This window comes from Pyrus communis, chromosome 14 (assembly GCF_041283825.1).
Source record: "Pyrus communis isolate YQ-2024b chromosome 14, ASM4128382v1, whole genome shotgun sequence".
Taxonomy (NCBI): Eukaryota; Viridiplantae; Streptophyta; class Magnoliopsida; order Rosales; family Rosaceae; genus Pyrus; species Pyrus communis.
The window spans coordinates 4,954,468-4,970,986 of NC_142578.1; the positions used below are offsets into that span (position 1 = coordinate 4,954,468).

A 16,519-nucleotide genomic window follows, 5' to 3' on the forward strand; every position below is an offset into this window, starting at 1 on the left:
ACATACGACAGCCCCTATATATAAAAAGGGAGGTCTGATATGATTCCCCAAGGTTAGGTGGTTTGAAGTTCTAAAATTTCCCAAAACTTGCACCATTTGAAAGTGTTAGGATGAAACAATACAATCTTGTGTCTGGACATCTGATATGCACCGGTTGGTCATTTGACGTTCGATTTGGCAAGTTCATCACAGTGAACAGTATTTGACTAGACGACCCTGATGACATGAATATTTTTGGAAAATTGCATGAATGCTGCATCTGCCTTTTTGTCTACGAGAATGGAGCAGAACTACAATCGCCATCATCGTTAATTTTCACTGTACTTGCATAGACAAATGGTTACATACCAATGCTACCTGCCCTATATATGTGCAAGTTCAACATTTTAAAGCCTGGTGATCGGCATGATGATATTAAAGAAGTGTGAACCTACGAGATCAAATATATAGAAGATATTAAGATCAAGGCTCAAGTGTTGGAATTTATTAGATTTATTTAGGAAATTAATTAGAGATTTCTGTAGAGCGCAACGGGCTTGTAGTACTTCGATTGGCGGGTTTCTACTTCAAATGTTTCCATTAGATGAAGGTTCTAATAATTTTCCCAATAAAAACTTGACCACTTGGGATTGGCCATGAGTCCTACATATTTATTTATTTTTTTTTTTCCCAAAAAAGACTTTAAAAAAATTAACCCAAGAACTCATCCAAGGTGGAATGGAAGTAGCCAAGATGGGGTAAGTGTTTATTGAGAAGCCTCTGAGAACTTAGGCAAACAAGCAGCTAGGACAATTTTTAGTTTACCATATCATTAAGGCAGACAACTTCTTCAGCAAAAAACAAAAGAACAACTAGATTAAGAGCAAGTTAAACACGAAATCTCTGGATGGAGGGACCAAGGAGGGTAGGGTACCGGCACAAGAATCAGAGGAGCTTTCTTACGGACCGTGAGCCCGTAAACTTCAGTCATGTCCAAGGCTTCAGGCAATGCGCTACCACTAGTACTAGGCACTTTCCAATTAAACCAGTACAGAATGTTGGCAAGCACCTGTTCGGCTGAAAGAACCCCAAAGGCGATTCCCGGGCACCCCCTTCTCCCAGCACCAAATGGGATGAGTTGAAAGTCCTGGCCCCTGAAATCAATGGAGCTGCCCTCGAACCTCTCCGGGATAGACTCCTCCGGCCTGTCCCATACTTCAGGGTCCCTCTGTATGGAAAATGCACTGACCATCACTCTTGTTTTCGCGGGGATATCGTAGCCTCCCAATTTTATGTCTGCGGTTGATTCACGAGGAATTAAAAGAGGAGCCGGAGGATGGAGTCTTAGGTTTCTTTGATGACACATTTCATGTACTTCATTTGACTGAGGTCGTTCTCCTCTACCTTTGCCTTTTTTCCCACCACACTTCTTACCTCTTCTTGGACTTACAAGCTCCGCCATTAGCCATACCATCGCAGTTGAACTAGTATCACTTCCCCCCACAAACATGTCCTAAAATAAAAAAATTACAAACCCAAATCGATATTAATATGTGCGTGCGTGCCTGCATGCGCGTGTGTGTAATGTGAGTTAGGGAGGAGGATATAAACAAACCTGTAGTAGTGCCTTGAGGTCTTCTTTGTTAAGGAATCTCCTACATCAAAGGAGATCAGTTCGTCAACAACATAATCTTCTCCATCAACTGCACAATCCTATGAAAGTCAACTATGATATATGCTATGCTGTCTTTCCTATTCTATTTGTTTAGGATTGATTCAGTCATTCAAGTATGATTGTATTTACCATATTAGGATTGTATTCAAAGTGTATATAACCACAGACCTGTACCTATAATGAATCAAGGAAATATATTAGTTCTATATGGTATCACGAGCCCAAAAACTCCAACGAGCAATTTTTTGTTGATCCCTCTCCTTCCTGTCTTCATCCATGGCCACTGACGCCGCTACACCCAACCCTCTACCAGACATCAACTCCCCTACTCCCACCTTGATCACCATCAACGCGACAGCCCAACTACCTGTAAAACTCACACCCACCAATTACCCATCCTGGCGTGCTCAGTTCACTGCCCTTCTTTATGGTTACGACCTCATGGGTTATGTGGATGGTGCTCATCTCTGCCCATCCACGACGCAAACCGTGCTTCGCACCTTTTGGATTCGGCAAGATCAACTCCTCCTTCATGCGATTCTTGCTTCCGTCTCCCCGCAGGTCATCTCTCTTATTGCCTCTGCCAAGACATCCAAGGAGGCTTGGGACAAGCTTCTCCACCTGTTTGCTAGCAAAGCCCGTGCCCGTGTCCTTGGTCTCAAAGAACGCCTTACTCTCCTGCGTCGTGAGAACAAGCCTGTCTCTGAGTATCTACAAGAAGTCCGTGTTATTGCAGATGAGCTTGCCATTATTGATGTACCCCTCTCTGATGACGATCTCCTCCTCTACATTCTTAATGGTGTTGGCTTTGACTTCAAGGAAATTGCTACGGTAGTTCGTTCCCGCGACACTTCCATCTCCTTTGAAAACCTGCATGACAAACTGGTTGAACATGAAGCTGCTCTCAAGCGTGATGATACCGTTGTTACAGCCCCAGTAATCACTGCCAGTGTCACTCAAACATCTCGCTTCCAAACCTCAAACCGTGGCTACCGCTCTCACAACTCCAGCTCCAACCGTGGGTCCTTTGCCTCTCGCAATTCTTCTCGTGGTTCCTTCGAGCACCCCCACACCAATTCTCGCAGTTCTTACAAGCCCACTCAACCATCTTTCACGGACAATAGTCGCCGCTCTACCATCATGAACAACACAGGTTATATTCTTTAGTGAACTCAAAGTCAAGCGCGCCGTCATTTTGAACTTGCAGGAGGATATCCACAAAATCCTTCTTAATAGTCTTACCTTCTCTATCCGCCGTCTTGTGTTCATCAATCAACTGATCATAAAACTCATCAAAACGGGAAAAAAATCGCTTTCAAATGCGCAATGTAGCCTCTAAGACGGTCAATCCATCTCAACGCAGGGAACATATCTCCGAAACTGAAGCTCATTACTTGCACCATCAACTCTTTCGCCGTCTCCCCAAACCAACTACCATCTTCATCGTCAAACTTTTGTCCAAGAATAGACCTACACATTATGTTGTTGGAGGTCAATATCAGCAGCTCGCTCAGATCAATCAGAGACTCGCCGATCGCGAGGCATGCTTTTTGAATCTTCTCAACCATCTCAGCAGCTTCTTCCACCCTAGCATACTGAAATTGTTGCACCCTCTTAAGGCTCAGAAGTTCAAGAACACAAATTTTCCGAACTTTTCTCCAGTAGTCCGCATAAGGCGCGAAAGCCACGTCATGGCCTTCGTAGAATAATATGCCTGGAGCCGTCATTTTGGGGCGGCTGGCGAAGACCGTATCATGAGTCTACATGACTTCCCTCGCCATTTCTACAGATGAAACAACCAGTGTTGGAACTTTTCCAAAGTGAAATAGCATTAGAGAGCCATACTTCTTCGAGAGAGCGCAAAGGAGAGCGATGTGGGAATGCGCCTAGCAGGTGGTTTCCGATCAGTGGCAACTTCGGTGGAGATGGTACGTGGTAGTTTGAGTGGTTTCCCACTTGATTTTGTGAGTGATGAAAACAAAATGTAGATTGAAAGGAAGAGAATTGAAACCAGGAGAAGATTGAAGATACTGCTCCTTCGTAGCTGGTCTTGCCACAGTTGACTCAAATGTGACAATAAAGCCATTGTTATTACAAGCTATGGTTTTGGCTGGCTATTACTTGAAATCTCAGTACTTCTTATACAGTTTTTCAGGGTTTTTATTACAAGATTAAATAAATTAAACAAAAATAACCGATATATTTAATAGTAGTGTATAAAAAAAGAACATGGCGTACAGTTATCATTTTTTGACAAGATACTGTATAAACAAATCTGAATAATTTAACAGAAACAGTGTAAATGATCAAATACATAAAAATATATATATTTTTTCAGTGCAGCCTCGCACTAACATGTGGCGATCGTAAGCGCTCGCACCGACGAAACAAGGTAGTGAACTGAGTATTCACAACGGCATCCACCTACACGGAATCAATTAACATCACACAACTACCCAGATGACAAACAATAATTCTCAAGAACATGATGAAATATGGCATCCAGAAGGTCCATCTACTTGGACCCTCCTAACAAATATTACGTAACTTTAGTTTGGGACATGACAAACTTGTGCGAGCATGTGATCCAAAGACAATAATGTGTGAAATGTATTTTGGAGAAACTTGTATCCGTATGTTATAGTAGAAGCAAAACTATAGATTCCTGTGAAGTACTTAGGTTATAAGATACTATGAGTGACATGGTAGCACGTACTCCAGTTTTAGTTCGAACACTACACTATTATGTAGCTTTAGTTGGAACACTTGATACTAAACAAACGAAATTTTGTATTGTGTTGCAGAATATAAGATACTATAAGTGTTTTAACAATTAAATCTGTATTTAAAAATACAAAAACTGAAATCCAACAATTAAAAAATTCGGCGTGCACGTTGAAGTTTTCAAAGTTCTTGTCAATATATTTGCAGCTATCAAATCCATCGATATTTGTGTGGATCGAGATTTCTGTACTTATAATAAAGACCCGATATCTCCGGATGGATTGATATTATTTAAAGAATAAGAATTGTCTGCTCTTTTATTTTCGGTGTCCTTCTGTTTTATATGGTAACGGTTAAGTCACGTCAACATTTTATATTATTTTTTATACAGATAATAAAACAAAAATGAATAGTAATATAAAATGTTGACGTGGCTTAACCGTAACCACACAAACAGAAGAGCACGGGAGGGCACCAGAAGTGGGAGGGCAGACAATCCTTGTTCTTATTTAAGACCTTCAATCAATCCTAGTAACACACATAATGTACTGCCGCACAATGTTAAACACATGTGAAATTTTACTAGACACATGCTAGCACACTCCCAAGAGTTGACAAGGCCCCAGAGGCAAGCATGGTGGTGGTCCAAGATAGGTCTAGCAAACGGGTTGTGTATGTTATATTCGTGTCGTTTTCATGTAACACCTGTTATCTTAACGGGTCATATCGTGTTACACCCGTTATCTTAACGGGTCCTATGGTCCGTTAAGGAAAAAAAAAATTCTTAAATTTGCACATACCATACATTGTCACTTAAATATTACTTCAAAACATTAAAACACATTTGTCGTTTAAGTACTCCATCTACACTAAAAAATAGGAGCCTAATAAACAAACATTCATACACTACTAGTCTATTACAAAATATTAAATGTGTAAGGATATGCAAAATGAAAGAGTTTTTGTTTTCAAGGTTGTGAAGCCCTTCTCAAAAGTTTAAACCTTGACAATGGAACTCAAAGCTTGCATGTTATTCCGTTTACAAAACCCTCAATTTTCATCAATCATCATGACATAAGATTTTATGATATCCACTAGTGTAAATATTTTAAATTGAAGATCGAATTCATTCACTGTATTCATATAGGGTCAAGGAGTGTAGCTATAAAAAAATTATCAAAATCGGAGTTAAAATAACCGTTAAATCGTGATTTTTCATTGATAACTGTCGAAAAATTTTGTTTCATTGCTTAATCTCTGCATGTTTTTTTTTTTGTGATTTTTGGCGTATGTGATCTTCAAGCATATGCAAACAAGTGTGACGGTTGAATCGTTAAAATTAATTTCGTAGAATGCGTATCCCATCAAAACGATAGATTCACTAACTCTTAGAGTTTATTTATACTTTCATTAAGTATAACATAAGATTTTATGGTATCCACTAGTGTAAATATTTTAAATTGAAGATTAAATTCATTCATTGTATTCATATAGGGTCAAAGAGTGTAGCCGTAAAAAATATCAAAATCGGAGTTAAAATAACTATTAAATCGTGATTTTTCCTTGATAACCGTTGAAAAGTTTTGTCCCTTTACTCGATCTCTGAATGTTTGTTTTTTGCAATTTTTGGCGTATGCGATCTTGAAGTATATACAAATATGTTTGACGGTTGGATCGTTGAAATTAATTTCATAGAATGCGTATCCCATCAAAACAATATATTCACTAATACTTAAGAGTTTATTCATACTTTCATTAAGTATAACATAAGATTTTGTGGTATCCACTAGTGTAAATATTTTAAATTGAAGATCGAATTCATTCTTTGTATTCATATAGGGTCAAGGAGTCTAGCTGTAAAAAATCATCAAAATCGAAGTTAAAATAACCGTTAAATCGTGATTTTTCGTTGATAACCGTCGAAAAGTTTTGTCCCGTTACTTGATCTCTAAATGTTTGTTTTTTGCGATTTTTGGTGCATGCGATCTTGAAGCATGTACAAATAAGTTTGAGGATTGGATCGTTGAAATTAGTTTTGTAGAATGCATATCCCATCAAAACGATAGATTCACTAACACTTAAAAAGTTTATTCGTACTTTCATTAAGTATAACATAAGATTTTGTGGTATCCACTAGTGTAAATATTTTAAATTGAATATTGAGTTCATTCATTGTATTTATATAGGATCAAGGAGTGTATCTGTAAAAAAAATCATCAAAATCGGAGTTAAAATACCCGTTAAATCGTGAATTTTCGTTGATAACTATCGAAAAGTTTTGTTTCGTTACTTGATCTCTGAATGTTTATTTTTTGCAATTTTTGGCGTATGCGATCTTGAAGTATATACAAACATGTTTGACGGTTGAATTGTTGAAACTAATTTCATAGAATGCATATTCCATCAAAACAAAAGATTCACTAACATTTAAGAGTTTATTCATACTTTCATTAAGTATAACATAAGATTTTGTGGTATCCACTAGTGTAAATATTTTAAATTGAAGATCGAGTTCATTCATTGTATACGTATAGGGTCAAGGAGTGTAGCTGTAAACAATCATCAAAATTGGAGTTAAAATAACCGTTAAATCATGATTTTCGTTCATAACCTTCGAAAAGTTGTCCCGTTACTTGATCTCTGAATGTTTGTTTTTTGCTATTTTTGGCGTATGCGATCTTGAAGCATATACAAACAAGTTTGATGGGTGGATCGTTGAAATTAGTTTCGTAGAATGCATATCCCATCAAAATGATAGATTCACTAACACCTAAGAGTTTATTCATACTTTCATTAAGTATAACATAAGATTTTGTGGTATCCACTAGTATAAATATTTTAAATTGAAAATCGAATTCATTCATTGTATTCATATGGGGTCAAGGAGTCTAGCTGTAAAAAATCATCAAAATCAGAGTTAAAATAACCATTAAATCATGATTTTTCGTTGATAACCGTCGAAAAGTTTTGTACCGTTACTTGATCTCTGAATGTTTGTGCGATTTTTGGCGTATACAATCTTGAAGCATATACAAACAAGTTTGACGGTTTCTTCATTGAAATTAGTTTCGTAGAATGTGTATTCCATCAAAACGATAGATTCACTAACACTTAGAGTTTATTTATACTTTTATTAAGTATAACATAAGATTTTGTGGTATCCACTAGTGTAAATATTTTAAATTGAAGATCGAATTCATTCATTGTATTCATATAGGGTTAAGGAGTCTAGCTATAAAAAAATCATCAAAATCGGAGTTAAAATAATCGTTAAATCGTGATTTTTTGTTTATAACCGTCGAAAAGTTTTACCCCGTTAATTGATCTCTGAATGTGTATTTTTTGCAATTTTTGGCGTATGCAATCTTGAAGTATATACAAACATGTTTGATAGTTAGATCGTTGAAACTAGTTTCATAGAATGCGAATCCCATTGAAACAATATATTCACTAACACTTAAGAGTTTATTCCTTTTTTTTTAAGTATAACATAAGATTTTGTGGTATCCACTAGTGTAAATATTTTAAATTGAAGATCGAGTTCATTCATTGTATTCATATGGGGTCAAGGAGTGTAACTGTAAAAAATCATCAAAACCAGAGTTAAAATAACCGTTAAATCATTATTTTTCGTTGATAATTGTCGAAAAGTTTTGTCCCGTTACTTAAACTCTGAATGTTTGTTTTTTGCGATTTTTTGCTGATGCGATCTCAAAGCATATACAAACAAGTTTGACGGTTGGATGGTTGAAATTAGTTTTGTAGAATTTATATCTCATCAAGTTCAATGGTGTGTGTATATATATATATTTATTTATTTATTAAGTAGATTTAAATTTATTTATTTTGTACGTATAACACTTAAGAAATTGAATGGTATGTATGTTTAAGCCGATCCAATGGTCACCAGTTTTTAATATTTAACTTAAAATATATATATATATATATATAATTATTATAGTTTTTAGGGGTATAAAATTGTTAAATTAATATATATAATTATTATAGTATTTTTTTAGGATTATAAAATTATAAAATTAATATTTTGCTTATCATGTATTGTGTTACTCATGTGTATACCCCGTTATCTTAATAGATGCTTATCGGGTTACCCGATAATGACTTAATTGGTTATCGTGTCGACTCGAACACTTGTTAATTTCGTGTCATGTCGTGTCGGGTTATCGGGTTGTGTCAGGAATTGTCAGGCCTAGTCCAAGATTCTTGAACATTTGTTCACACACGACTGAGATCCTCTTGGGATTTCCTCTGTGTGGACTTACGGGATCAACTAATACTAATTGTTGATACAAGATAGTGCAGGAAAATTGGATTTAATATGGAGAAATGCTGAAAAGACTATCTCAAAGTGAAACTCTCTATCAACTATCTGTCACCTCACAGCTTAATGTTAATTCCCGTGCTAACATGAAGTGGTAAAGAGATCATGGAGAGTCCCACTTTTGAGAGAATCTCCTTAGATCATCTCCAACTTTTGGATTAAAACCTAACATTTTTTACATAGGAACAATTTTTTACTCCAACTCTTTTAGGTTAAATTTTTAGTCCTAAATTATTAAAAATTAAATTTAGGCTAATTTCTTTAAAGTAACATTTTAGAAATGTAGACTATTCTAATTTAATTTTATGAACATTTTAATCTAAAAATATTTACATTTCGATAAATATTAAAAAATCACTAAGCCGACACCATAAAACTCATGGAAGACTATGAAAGAATATGAAACACATGAAAGAATGTGAAAAACACGATAGAGATGCATAACACATAAAACATATATAAAACACATGAAACACACGAAACACATATAATTTAAACAATTTTGGGTCAATTCTAATTTAATAATTTTGATTTAAATACAAAGATTTTTATAGAGTTTTTAGGTCAATTTTGGTTTAAATAATTTTTTTAATTGTTTTAGCCGTTGGATTTAATTTTGGGTTGTTAGATCTTTTTTTATCGTTAGATTTGATCATATTAGATTTCAGCCATTGAATTTAATGAATTTATAAATATGAAACTAAAAAGCAAATAAATTTGAATGTGGACCGTTGGTTTTCCAACGGTCCATTTGAATTTGCATCATCCAATTAAACCAAAGAGTCGTTAAGCTCATTATTGTGGCACATTGTGGTGTTAGGGAGCATTAAACTTCTGCATCTAGCCTTCTACTAGGAGCGTTCACTCATAGATGGTGGGCCCGCCCACTAACCCAATGTTGAATCGTAGCCAAAAATTGCACCATAAATGAATTTTGGGTTAAAACTCACATTTGGCCCAAGGGTTCGAACACATTGGGGTGGGTTTAGAATTTAAAATTTTGAGTTTTACTCCAAAGGTTTAAGTTTTAATCATATTTGGTTTGCAAATTTAGTTTAAAAAATTTGGTCTACTTAGACCATATCCAATTCTTGGGAATAAAGCTTAAAATATATGCTTTAAAACTCACATTTGGCCCAAGGCTTAAATCCATGGGAAATCTAGTCCAGAGATATATTTTCTCTCCATGACTTATTTTAGCCTAGGATTGAAGATGATTTAGAGGGTTTTAAAGTTTATATTTTAAGTTTTATCTCATAAACTTGAAACGAGGCAGTCGACCTCTTTCTCCTTCGTCTCTTACGCGGACCCAAAACTCTGTTTCGATTTCTTCCGCCCTCATTGCCTCTCGCTCGCCAAACTCATCTCTCTGATTCTTTGAAAAAAGGCTTGTAGAAGGAGAGAGTAGAGAAGTATGTAGTCCTTACTATTATTGTCATCTAATTATCATCTTACGCCCACAATCCCTCTTCTTCTTCCAAATCCATGGTGCAATACGAATCAGTTGGTATTCTTCAATCAGACCTGGGTTACTTGCAAAGTTCAATTAATTGTATGTCTTGGAAAAATAGAAAATGCAACCAAAAGTTATGCTGAGATTTGAATCAGTTTTAATTGATGAAAAAAAACAGAAATTTAGGTTTTGATTGATTTAAAATGTCAAAAAGGTCATTAGCGTAATTGGCTGTATTAAAAAGAAATTCTAAAGAAACCAGGTGATTATTTTGCAAGGTTTACCTATCACACACTATTGTTAATTTTTGTACATGATCATTTTCAATTCATTCAATCTAATAATCGAAAATTGAGAAGGCTGTGTGAGATGTAAAAATGAATGTATGGATAGCACCACCAATTTTGCAAACACGGAACCCTAAAATAACAAAAGTTTTAGGGTTTGGCGAGGCAACTTAAACACCAAATATTGAAGGAACGATGGTGCAGAAAAAAAGAGCATAGATACTTCCAAAGATTGCATAGATTCATAGAAAAAGAACAAAAAAATGTCCATTATTTTAAAGCAAGGATCATCTAAAAAATATGAAATGGAAAGAGCTGATGAGCATGAAACTTAATGGATCGATAAGTCCAACTACAACGAGACTTCGATATTTTTTGCCGGAGATGGATGCTTCCATGACATGGTGCTGCGGTCAATTTTCCAACCTTTGTAATCGTCCCAAATATCCTGAAACTGAATCTGCGCAATCGGATTCTCATCTCCTTTCTTCTCCTCCTTCACCACAGAAGTCTCTTATTGACAACACCAGCCGTTCCATCAGCTATTCCAGTGCTTTTTCAGGGGCACCAAAACCTTTTTCCTCAGCCGGTCTCCAACTGTCCTTTTTAATCCACCTCGTCCCTGTTGCCTCCGGGTATGATTCTCTCAGGAAAATCGTCCTCGCAATGCTTTCGCAGAGCATAGTAGCCAGGGTGGCGCTGGAGTCCTCGTGGTTTCCTGTAAGGAAACAGTCTGCAGCCTTCGTTAGACTCGGTTAGCGCTCATAATTGTCATCCTCATCATCGTCATCAAATTATATAGGCTTAAAATCAGAATGCTTTAGCTTTGCTTCAACTTTTGAATATAAGACTTCATGCACTCCACGAAAAGATCTGAAACACAGTCGTATAACAAACGATACTCTGGATCAAGCTCGTATCAGAAGCCTTCTTGGTCTCATACTCTCTGTAGTAATCAGATTGCGCGATGTTAAAAGAGATCGAGGCAGGGGTCACCCCGGGAGGGGAAGGAAGAGGTGAAATGATATTGTTTGTGTCTGAGTCGAATCAGAAGACTCGGTACTGTAGCGCATTGCCATTACCACCTGACGTCTCCTCGGCCACAGCGGCAGCAGAATAATTGGTGTTCTACAGGAAGCCATCAATCTTAATTTTTGAGTTCTGAAATATGGTTGACAGATGAAAGCAGTTTTACCAATTCACTTGGACTAGCTCTACGCCGAAAGCTAAAAACAAAACAGTAATAACAATTTATCTTGAACAACTGATTCCTTTCCATGGTAGGAGCTGATTACTTGGGTACCAAGGAAGGCAAAGGCCTTAGGATATGTCTTACATTGCAAGCAAAATAATACATCAAAGACAAACAGAAATTTGGAAATAATACAGTTTTTCAGATTTATTTGGGCAAAATTAAATTTATTGGACATTAATAATTTGCGGTTACATATGCGCCAGCGGAAATCAAAACCCAGTGCAAGGTGCCCAAAACATATCGGACAGGATAACAATGTTGTAACAAGTTATTTCTTCATTATTCCAAATGTCACTTCTGTACAATGCACAATTAGGTTAGCAGACTTCTACACTACATAAATCGACCGCAGGTACAGCGCAACTCGAATAGCGTACGGATGTCCATCAATCGGTAAATAGTAATGTTTGTATTTGGATATCTACAGAAAGTTATTGCCGACACCTATCACGAATTTGGCGCAGACGCAATGTACACTTCACTCGGCAGGAAGCGCAAACGAGAATAAAATCATCTCCTGAGGCTGTCCTTCGTGAAAAAAGAATGTCGGAGGGCTTCGCGAGCAGAAAGCCTATCCGAGGGGTCGTACCTAAGCAGACCCTGCAAGAGGTGAATAAGGTCCCCGGCGGAATGGTCTACGTGCTGCATTATAAGATTCTGCAAAATGAAAAAATGAGCAACACAGTTGAAACATTTAAGTATTACCAACACGAAATTAAGTGGCTCCAACAGTCCATCAAGTAGGCAACAGAAATTCGCAAAGGAAGCAAAATACACACCTGGAGCCGAGGAAGCTTCTGAACAGCTCTGATACTCTCTCTAGAAGCTGCACCCTCTGGCCAATCCAATCTACCCCTTCTAACATACTTCTCAGCATGTCGGCTGCAAATTTCCACGAGAAAGGATAAGCAAGAATTCAACTTCATGCTAAAAATAAATTACGATCAAAAGATATTATTATAACTTACTCTGCTCTTTTCAACATGTGCTGGGGTAGGGAACCAAGTACCCGCTCCATCATGGCGAGGTGCTCCAAATTCTCGTGAGTCTGGAACAAGGCTTCACCCTATACCAAGCAGCACAAGCACCATAAATATGGCTTGTACTATTTACATGAAGATATTGACAACAAAAAGCATGTAGTTAGCAGACAAACCGTGCATAACTCCACCAGGATACAACCAATGCTCCATACATCGCAAGGGTAGGTCCATCCCAGCCCTACAAAATCACCGTAAATAATGAAATGTTGTGTACTTACAGGCTTACAGCTCAAAGACATCAGTACGTATTAAGTTCACACTCACCAAGAATAACCTCTGGTGCTCGGTAATGCCGTGTTGATACAATATAGGTTTGATCTTGACGCTCGTAAGTTGTGCTACCAAAATCAATAACTTTAATAGCACTCGACTTTGGTACTCTCTTAAAATAGGAGCTATCTTTGGGTGATCGAGATGAGCTCTGCGGTCAGTAAGATAGAACGTTAGAGAATTCACACCAGTAAAAGAAAAGGAGGGAGAGATTAAAATATAAGAGAGGGGAGAGATTAAAAAATAAGAGACAATCAAATGCCCAAGTGTGCTTGAAATCAAATGAAAAACAGCAACCACCTTATTGTAATCAGGAACTTTAATGTAATCCGGAGAAACAAGGAGTATATTCTCTGGCTTCAAGTCGGTATGAATAAGACGAAGATCATGCATGACTGCATAGAAACCAGAATATCATCAGAAAGTAGGACCACAAGGGAAAAAAAAAATAACCAATCCTATCTTGATTGGTATGCCTACTTACAGGAAAATACTTAAAAGAGCGTATCTCAGCTCCTACAGCATGTTTTAATAAAGTTTCCATAGCAGTGAAAAAAAATCATAGAATAAATTGATTTATCCCTCTCGACAATTTAACAAAAATATGAAGAAAAGCAATATATATTGATTGAAAGAAACTAGCTTAGGTATAACTACACACATGCTACACATTCCAAGAGTTGTCTTCCAATCTCACGGACAAGGTCAATCGGAAATGAGCGGTAATTGTTTTTCTTGAGAAAATCGTATAAGCTTGGTCCAAGCTTCTCAAACACCTGTTAAAACCATTTGAATTCACGAACAAGTTTTAACCCCCAAATTATTTGTGAATTGGGGAAATCAATCCATCACATATTAATCTAATACTTACAATACAGATATGGTTACGATAGTCAAACCAGTTCCGTAATTGCACACAACTGCAAGGAATGAACCCATTTAACAAAGCAACCAAGTAATGCAATAAAGTTTAAGAAAAAGCTTCTTCAAACACTCCATGTCAGTAAAAAAGTTGAAAATTAGAAACAACTACTCACCGATTGCCACCTTTATCATGTTTACCAAGCTGTTGCAGCACTTCGATTTCTATCATTGCTGCTTCACGATATTTCTTGATGCCACGAACAATTTTTATGGCAACCATTTCCCTTTTTTCTCTGTCCCAGCATTCCAACACCTGACCAAAGGTACCTTCACCCATTTTGCTCTGGATTTTGTCTGAAAAAAGTGAAAACAACAATTAACCTCCACAACTAAAATTGTAAAGTTCACAAAATACGATACAAAAAACATTCAAAGAACTCTGCTAGAAAACTGGCCAACACTGATATCCACTAAAACATCAGAAATTCAAGGATTAAATAACCAGAAAAATAAAGTCTAAAAAGAACATAAGATTATGCGTTGATTGTGTAATTACAGCGAGTTGTTAAATTCTCTCCAAGCAAAAACATGTAATGCCCATCTTTGTCATCTTCTCTCCATGGGGGGGAACCATTTCGAGTCACTTCCTTATCAAATAGAGAAATAGTAGTGGTCTCTGACGGTGCCATCAAAGATGCATAGCTTGTCACATTCCCAAGCTCTTGTCCACAAAACATTCCTACCTGAGCCTACACACAGCCATCCATTCATGTACCACTCAACATATTAAGTCAAAATTTTGCCAACCCCAATACCGCATCGCAATCCACACCCGTTAGGTCCAATAAGAATCTCTTAAATCATAACCAAAACTAATAGCTTATACGAAAGACAAGAAAACAAATTCCAAATGCAGCTATAAAAATACCACACAACATACGATGGAAAACACTTAACATGACCAACGAATGTAACCGACCGTTCCCAACAACACACCTATTAACATTATAATCTGGAATAAATCGAGCTAATTGTCTCCATATCAACTAACCAAAATTTCTATATCAAAAGGGGTTCTATGGATTTGCTAGTTTTACTGACAATACCAGATAAAACCACAGATTAATACCTGATATTTCAAAGACTAATCTTTCTAAGACAAAATTACTAGCTTTTGGAAAATTTTGGAAGAAAACTTTCAACAATTTACGAATAATCAGTTCCTAAATAAATAGATTTTCTGTAAATCGACCTAAAAAAAATCGTAAATCAAATTATTAGAAAATATTCTATCAGTATATCCATACTACGATCTAAAATCTTGAAGTTTACATTTAACCTTCCAACAAATTTACCAAATTTAATAAATTTTGAGACTTTAATATCAGATCTAAAAGAATACAATACAGAAATTCTACCCAACCATCAAATATAATAGCATTAAACGGAAAAAATCAAGTTATCGGATAAATCCCACAAAAAAAAAATTTTGAATCAGACCTAAAAATTAAAGAACAAGGATAATACCTTAGGGGCCTGAGGAACGTCCCAGCCCAAACGCGCCCTCTTTCGAGGGCGGCGATCCAAGTAAGCGAAGGGAAACTCCGTCACGCGCTCCGTCTCCATGATCGCAGATAGGGAAATCGATAATCTCTGAAAAAAAATTCAACAAAATTGACGAGATATCGGATGAAATTCGAGAGAGTGAGGCTAAAGTCCAACCCTAATTTTAACCTAACAATAAAGCGTAAGAAGGTTCGATTGAAATCTAACCGTCCACGTGGTGCTTTCTTGTCCATTTGTTTGACCGATCCTGTTGCTATTCCAGCTCATCGAGGGTTTTAATTTGACTATGGTTAATACTTTTGGGTTGGAATTTAACTATCGTTGAGTTAGCTTTATTTAGCCGCGGAATATTATTTTGGGGAGAGTTGAATATACCCTCGAAAAATAATCATAGTCAAACTAGGAAAAGATGTTTCCCCCAAAAAAAAAAAAAAAACTAGGAAAAGATGCGAGAAGTCCTCCCAGCTGGTGAGTATGTGATTAGGTTGAAATCTCTTAGTCTTTCCAAGTTCAAAAAAAGTAAATAACCGTGACTTATCATCGGTTATTCTTTTTTGTTTTTAAAAAAGAAAAAATCTAGACAACGATTAATTTATTTCCTCCTATTTTGATTGCAAAACACGAATTATTTAGGAGTTATGGCTCATATGTGTAGAATATGAGTACAGGTACTTTTTTTAAAATAACGTATCTTTATTTTATGAACTCCACAACTAGAATCGTTCAATTTGTAAATCTTTATTTGAAAATCGTTAGAAAAATATCATTGTTTAGTCATGCAAATAGATCAAATAAATACAATAAAAATACATTATTCGCTTAGAGTGATGATGTGTACATTCCTCGTAGACAGAAGCAAGTATTATTCTTTTTAGTTTTTGGGTGTGGCTCACGTACACAAGCCGAGGATTACCCAGAATAATTAGCTGGTGAGACCATGAGTTCAATATACTATAGTACCTTAGTTAGTACGACACTGGTAATTTCAATTCATTCTATTTGGAGCTGGTAGGAGGATTTGTCCTGGAATTCAGTTTGCCATCGCAGGTAATGAGATCGCT

The 16,519-nt window shown here is 36.4% G+C and overlaps 1 protein-coding gene and 1 pseudogene across 4 annotated transcripts; both read right to left on the minus strand.

The window, feature by feature from the left end:
* Positions 1 to 856: 856 nt before the first annotated feature.
* On the minus strand, positions 857 to 3,740 carry LOC148691114 (phenylacetaldehyde oxime monooxygenase CYP71AN24 pseudogene; annotated as a pseudogene).
* Positions 3,741 to 11,858: 8,118 nt separating this feature from the next.
* On the minus strand, positions 11,859 to 15,612 carry LOC137712562 (serine/threonine-protein kinase AFC2). 4 transcript variants are annotated; one of them, XM_068451645.2, is made up of 11 exons: positions 15,420 to 15,612; positions 14,449 to 14,641; positions 14,066 to 14,246; positions 13,900 to 13,948; positions 13,690 to 13,804; positions 13,329 to 13,423; positions 13,023 to 13,179; positions 12,872 to 12,936; positions 12,684 to 12,781; positions 12,495 to 12,597; positions 11,859 to 12,372 (listed from the first exon to the last, which is right to left on the minus strand). In XM_068451645.2, exons 1-11 carry the CDS (start codon positions 15,516 to 15,518, stop codon positions 12,226 to 12,228), a joined length of 1,302 nt encoding a protein of 433 aa, XP_068307746.1. In that variant the 5' UTR covers positions 15,519 to 15,612; the 3' UTR covers positions 11,859 to 12,225. The 4 variants fall into 4 exon arrangements, with proteins under 4 accessions (XP_068307746.1, XP_068307747.1, XP_088540341.1 ...); XM_068451646.2 differs by lacking the exon at positions 14,449 to 14,641 and having other exon boundaries at positions 15,420 to 15,604; XM_088684215.1 differs by lacking the exons at positions 13,690 to 13,804; positions 13,900 to 13,948 and having other exon boundaries at positions 11,974 to 12,372; positions 15,420 to 15,604.
* Positions 15,613 to 16,519: the final 907 nt, after the last annotated feature.